Below are 7,268 nucleotides of genomic sequence, written 5' to 3'. Positions count from 1 at the left end.
TAAGCTCGGTGTGACAACTACACCTGTTATAGTGAGACAACTACACCTGTTATAGTGAGACAACTACACCTGTTATAGTGAGACAACTACACCTGTTATAGTGAGACAACTACACCTGTTATAGTGAGACAACTACACCTGTTATAGTGAGACAACTACACCTGTTATAGTGAGACAACTACACCTGTTATAGTGAGACAACTACACCTGTTATAGTGAGACACCTACACCTGTTATAGTGAGACAACTACACCTGTTATAGTGAGACAACTACACCTGTTATAGTGAGTACATTTTTCCTCAAAGTAGCTATCAGCAACGTCCGTGCTTGTAGGAACAAGTCCAGTGCAGGTCTTAGCTCACAGAAGACAAGGATGTTATTTGGTTTAGTTGTAGTTTTTGGGGACAGTTTTCCAGACACAGATTTAACCTAGTTCTAGAATTAAAAGCAATGTGAAGAATCTTCATGGAAAGTTCTGTTCAGTATTAGTGTTGGTCTGTGTCCAGGAAACCATCCCTAAATGTTTAAATAGTCTGACAAGATGGCTGTTGTCCAGTTAGTAATACTATCCTATCATAACATGGTTGTACCATTCAGGTAGAGGAGATGTAATACTATCCTATCATAACATGGTTGTATTCCACTATCATTCAGGTGGAGGAGATGTAATACTATCCTATCATAACATGGTTGTACCATTCAGGTAGAGGAGATGTAATACTATCCTATCATAACATGGTTGTATTCCACTACCATTCAGGTAGAGGAGATGTAATACTATCCTATCATAACATGGTTGTATTCCACTATCATTCAGGTAGAGGAGATGTAATACTATCCTATCATAACATGGTTGTATTCCACTATCATTCAGGTAGAGGAGATGTAATACTATCCTATCATAACATGGTTGTACCATTCAGGTAGAGGAGATGTAATACTATCCTATCATAACATGGTTGTATTCCACTACCATTCAGGTGGAGGAGATGTAATACTATCCTATCATAACATGGTTGTATTCCACTACCATTCAGGTAGAGGAGATGTAATGCTATCCTATCATAACATGGTTGTACCATTCAGGTAGAGGAGATGTAATACTATCCTATCATAACATGGTTGTATTCCACTACCATTCAGGTAGAGGAGATGTAATACTATCCTATCATAACATGGTTGTATTCCACTATCATTCAGGTAGAGGAGATGTAATACTATCCTATCATAACATGGTTGTATTCCACTACCATTCAGGTAGAGGAGATGTAATACTATCCTATCATAACATGGTTGTACCATTCAGGTAGAGGAGATGTAATACTATCCTATCATAACATGGTTGTATTCCACTATCATTCAGGTGGAGGAGATGTAATACTATCCTATCATAACATGGTTGTACCATTCAGGTAGAGGAGATGTAATACTATCCTATCATAACATGGTTGTATTCCACTATCATTCAGGTGGAGGAGATGTAATACTATCCTATCATAACATGGTTGTATCATTCAGGTAGAGGAGATGTAATACTATCCTATCATAACATGGTTGTATTCCACTACCATTCAGGTAGAGGAGATGTAATACTATCCTATCATAACATGGTTGTACCATTCAGGTAGAGGAGATGTAATACTATCCTATCATAACATGGTTGTACCATTCAGGTAAAGGAGATGTAATACTATCCTATCATAACATGGTTGTATTCCACTACCATTCAGGTAGAGGAGATGTAATACTATCCTATCATAACATGGTTGTACCATTCCGGTAGAGGAGATGTAATACTATCCTATCATAACATGGTTGTATTCCACTACCATTCAGGTGGAGGAGATGTAATACTATCCTATCATAACATGGTTGTATTCCACTACCATTCAGGTAGAGGAGATGTAATACTATCCTATCATAACATGGTTGTACCATTCAGGTAGAGGAGATGTAATACTATCCTATCATAACATGGTTGTACCATTCCGGTAGAGGAGATGTAATACTATCCTATCATAACATGGTTGTATTCCACTACCATTCAGGTGGAGGAGATGTAATACTATCCTATCATAACATGGTTGTACCATTCAGGTGGAGGAGATGTAATACTATCCTATCATAACATGGTTGTATTCCACTACCATTCAGGTAGAGGAGATGTAATACTATCCTATCATAACATGGTTGTATTCCACTACCATTCAGGTGGAGGAGATGTAATACTATCCTATCATAACATGGTTTTATTCCACTACTCAGGTGGAGGAGAAGACGTGTGGTGACGGTCCTGGTCTGGAGGCCATGTTAGAGGATGATAAACACCTCCTGAACATCATCCTCGACATCAAGGTCAGCATTCTGTGTCCTTTTTAAAGGTAATTTGAATGAGCTAAGTGGATGGTAATTGTCTTGGACATTTTGGTGTCAACTTAGTGTCTATTATGATCCCTAAGGCCAAAGCTCTTTAAATCTGTTGTGGCAGTTAAATGCCTTTCACAGTCCAGTGTTTTGTTGTCTTGCCTCTTCGTCCTTGTGCCCTGATTCCCTGACTGTTCGTCTAACTGGCTGCCTCATTAAGAAGTTTGTTTTGTTGTCTCTCCTCGTCTCCCTCTTCCTCCTCGTCTCCCTCTTCCTCCTCCTCTCGCTCCCTCTCAGCAATCGCTCCAGTTTGCGTTTGACTCGGCCAGCGTGTACGCGCGCACCTTTGAGAGCTTCCGCGTCTTCTACAGAGAGAATGAGAGTCTGGACCTGGACGCGCTCAGAGATCAGGATCACGGTACCGTAGCAACGCTCTTCATCATCGTCACCAACATCATCAATTCAATGAACTTACCAGGGAACAGAGAAAATGGATTAGCCAAGGCACTTCTTTTCAGTATATAGCTTTGAGTTTCTACAGTCAACACAAATACTACAGCAGCATATCCATGTTGTCTCAGTTCATTCAGACCTTTGGATCCAATGAGGTCCTTTAGGCATTTTCAGTATATTTCACAGTGGCAAATCAACACTCCCCCATCTCTCTTTTTTAAACGGTCTAGAGAGTCATCATGTGACTCTGTACCCTGTCCTGTTCCCTGTAGGAGTGGCGTTCTTCGCTGAGAGTCTGGAGAAGTACCACAGCGAACATAAAGAGGCCCAGGCCATCAAACAGAAGAGGCACCTGGGCCTGCTGCTGGTAGACACCACTCTGCTTAAAGGGAAGCTCCTCCCCTCACCACTACGCTGTCTGGAGGTAGGAGGAGAGGAACAGTGTTCCCAGTGTTAATCACCCCCTGCCTTTGCACTGTGGAGATCTGAAACTTATTCATTGGTATTAGCAATATGTACAAATATAAACTTCCACTTAGCCTATCAGAGGGCGAGTTTGAGCTATTACCAAATTGCTTACAAATGTCAAATCCTCTCGGTTCTCCACAAGTCCATAGGGCTTAGGATCAAGTGGTGGATTTGGGATTGGGCCGTCCATCCACCCACTGACCAACATTAACGCCTGTGCTGCCCCCCCTCCCACCCTCCCCTCCAGGCCATCAATGACATGCTCCCCCTGCTGGCCAAGAGAAAGATCGACGCCATCATCGCTGAGGCTCAGGATGCCCAGTTCAAACTGGAGTTCATCCCCTCTGCAACTACAGAGTTCGTCAACTCCCTCACCTTCCTAGAGGAGATACAGGAGCGGGTAAAAGACGGTTTTGTCTAGAAAGGATACAGCTTTTGTAAAAATTGACTTTTTCCTGGCAGGTTAGGAGAACTTACGCAGTAGGGTTAGGAAAATGAACGTAGCAGGTTAGGAGAACCTACGCAGTAGGGTTAGGAAAATGAATGTAGCAGGTTAGGAGAACCTACGCAGTAGGGTTAGGAAAATGAACGTAGCAGGTTAGGAGAACTTACGCAGTAGGGTTAGGAAAATGAACGTAGCAGGTTAGGAGAACTTACGCAGTAGGGTTAGGAAAATGAACGTAGCAGGTTAGGAGAACTTACGCAGTAGGGTTAGGAAAATGAACGTAGCAGGTTAGGAGAACTTACGCAGTAGGGTTAGGAAAATGAACGTAGCGGGTTAGGGGAACTTACGCAGTAGGGTTAAGAAAATGAACGTAGCAGGTTAGGGGAATTAGGTTAAGGTTGACGGTCACACAGAGCCATCATCTTCTTCATTCAAGAGACTGACTCCGTCCCAGAGTAGCGGACTCAGACCCAGAGTAGGGGACTCAGACCCAGAGTAGGGGACAGACCCAGAGTAGGGGACTCAGACCCAGAGTAGGGGACTCAGACCAAGAGTAGGGGACAGACCCAGAGTAGGGGACTCAGACCCAGAGTAGGGGACAGACCTAGAGTAGGGGACAGACCCAGAGTAGGGGACAGACCCAGAGTAGGGGACTCAGACCCAGAGTAGGGGACTCAGACCCAGAGTAGGGGACTCAGACCCAGAGTAGGGGACAGACCTAGAGTAGGGGACAGACCCAGAGTAGGGGACAGACCCAGAGTAGGGGACTCAGACCCAGAGTAGGGGACTCAGACACAGAGTAGGGGACTCAGACCCAGAGTAGGGGACAGACCTAGAGTAGGGGACAGACCCAGAGTAGGGGACTCAGACCCAGAGTAGGGGACTCAGACCCAGGGTAGCTGCTGACTCAGCCCCAGAGTACTTTGTCACTTTGTATCACACTGTCTAGTCATTGTTACATTACTCATTACCACACTACTGGGAAAGATGACCAAGGGAGTCAGTAGTGTTGGGTTCATGTTGTCAGGTGAAAGTCTTTCTTGGATGTTTCTGGGAAAGGACTTAGTCGAATTTCTGTTTTCAGCCAGCATGGCCCGCCTAGCAAAACATCTGGGGTAAACACTGCCAGTTCTTTCATGGCCTGTGTGTTTGTGTGTCAGATGGAGTGGCTGGACGAGCAGACAGAGACCGTGTGCCAGATGTACAAGCTGATAGACTCCTACTCCGTGCCCAGCCCTCCTGAGGACTTGGCCGTCTACGCCACCCTGAAACCCTCAGTCACCGGCGTACGCAACGCCATCGACAAGGCCGTGGGAGAGAAGGACGCCAACGTGGACAAGTTCTGTGTCCACCTCCAACGGGACATCACCGACCTCAACAAGGAGGTCAAGAGGGTCAAACAGCAGGCTCAGGTAACTAGAGGTCAAGGGTCAACGCTCAGATGCATTGTATCACATTAGCTTCAGCATCACGCTAAGGGTCAGTGTTTGTTCCCAGACAGGCTTTATAAATAACTGTGGAAAAAGCTAAGAATGTAGACATCAGTCTCTGGATATGACAGTCATTTACAACTGGGTTCCTCTTCCCCAGGTCGTTGTGCTCTAAATCAACTGACCTGAAAAGATCATTTTGTCTGTCAGAGTAGGGTAAATAGAGATGTGTATGGGTTTGATCCAGACCAGGGAGGAACAGCTTTGATGGGGTTTGGAGCCATTAAAAATCTGAACTCGTAGTGAGTGGCCGCTGTGGCTCGCGGGTCTGCATACCCACATCCAGGGAGGGGCGGCAGGGTAGCCTAGTGGTTAGTGCGTTGGACTAGTAACCGGAAGGTTGCAAGTTCAAACCCCCGAGCTGACAAGGTACAAATCTGTTGTTCTGCCCCTGAACAAGGCAGTTAACCCACTGTTCCTAGGCCGTCATTGAAAATAAGAATTTGTTCTTAACTGACTTGCCTAGTAAATTAAAGGTAAAATAAACATCCGTACCCACACGCAGGCAGAGCCGGCCCTAGCCTTTTTGGGGCCCTAGGTGACATTTTGCTGCGTGCAAAACAGTTGCCCGTCCCTGATCCATGTATAACTGTGTGTATGTGTTGATCTCTGCTCCCCAGAACAATCAGATCATGGACATCAACGCTGAGCGTCCCAAGGTCCGTCTGCTGCTGGACGAGGTCCAGGTCTCCATAGACGAGCTGCAGAACCAGGCCTTCCAGTACAAGTCTTTCCAGAAGAACTTCAAGGTACCATACCATACTATACAATACCATACTTTACAATACAATACAATATTCTACAGTACCATACTATACCATACTATACTATACAATACCATACTATACAATACCATACTATACATTACCATACCATACTATACAATACCATACTATACAATACCATACTATACAATACCATACTATACAATACCATACTATACCATACTATACCATACTATACAATACCATACTATACAATACAATACTATACCATACTATACAATACCATACTATACTATACCATACTATACCATACTATACAGTACCATACTATACAATACCATAATATACCATACTATACCATACTATACAATACCATACTATACAATACCATACTATACCATACTATACCATACCATACTATACCATACTATACAATACCATACTATACAATACCATACTATACAGTACCATACTATACCATACTATACCATACTATACAGTACCATACTATACAATACCATACTATACAGTACCATACTATACAATACCATACTATACAATACCATACTATACAGTACCATACTATACAATACCATACTATACAGTACCATACTATACAATACCATACTATACAATACCATACTATACAGTACCATACTATACCATACTATACAGTACCATACTATACAATACTATACAGTACCATACTATACCATACTATACAGTACCATACTATACAGTACCATACTATACCATACTATACCATACTATACAATACCATACAATACTATACAATGCAATACCATACAATACAATACCATACTATACACTACCATACAATACAGTACCATACTATACAATACAATACCGTACAATACTATACCATACTATACAATACAATATTCTACAATACAATAATATACAATACCATACTATACAATACTATACTATACCATACTATGCTATACCATACTATACAATACAATATTCTACAATACCATACTATACCATACTATACTATGTAATACAATATTCTACAAAACTATACCATACTATACAATACAATACAATACTATACCATTCTATACTATGCAATGTGATATTCTACGGTGTCATACTATACCATACTATACTATACAATACCATACTATACCATACTATACTATACAATACCATACAATACCATACTATACCATACTATACTATACAATACCATACTATACCATACTATACTATACAATACCATACTATACCATACTATACTATACAATACCATACTATACCATACTATACCATACTATACTATACAATACCATACTATA

The 7,268-nt window shown here is 42.1% G+C and overlaps 1 protein-coding gene across 1 annotated transcript in view; it reads left to right on the top strand.

Annotated features, from left to right (window-relative positions):
- The window catches only part of LOC139394477 (dynein axonemal heavy chain 6-like), a 157,658-nt gene that overhangs the window by 31,254 nt on the left and 119,136 nt on the right, over window positions 1–7,268 (top strand). The window contains exons 13-18 of the mRNA XM_071142548.1: window positions 2,267–2,356; window positions 2,663–2,783; window positions 3,091–3,242; window positions 3,534–3,686; window positions 4,892–5,143; window positions 5,842–5,970. Of these exons, the coding sequence (XP_070998649.1) occupies window positions 2,267–2,356; window positions 2,663–2,783; window positions 3,091–3,242; window positions 3,534–3,686; window positions 4,892–5,143; window positions 5,842–5,970 (897 nt within the window). The remainder of the gene's footprint in view (window positions 1–2,266; window positions 2,357–2,662; window positions 2,784–3,090; window positions 3,243–3,533; window positions 3,687–4,891; window positions 5,144–5,841; window positions 5,971–7,268) is intronic.

The sequence above is a fragment of the Oncorhynchus clarkii genome, unplaced genomic scaffold (genome assembly GCF_045791955.1).
Source record: "Oncorhynchus clarkii lewisi isolate Uvic-CL-2024 unplaced genomic scaffold, UVic_Ocla_1.0 unplaced_contig_5646_pilon_pilon, whole genome shotgun sequence".
Classification (NCBI taxonomy): Eukaryota; Metazoa; Chordata; class Actinopteri; order Salmoniformes; family Salmonidae; genus Oncorhynchus; species Oncorhynchus clarkii.
The sequence above is the reverse complement of the archived record's forward strand: the minus strand, read 5'-3'. Positions and strand labels throughout refer to the sequence as shown.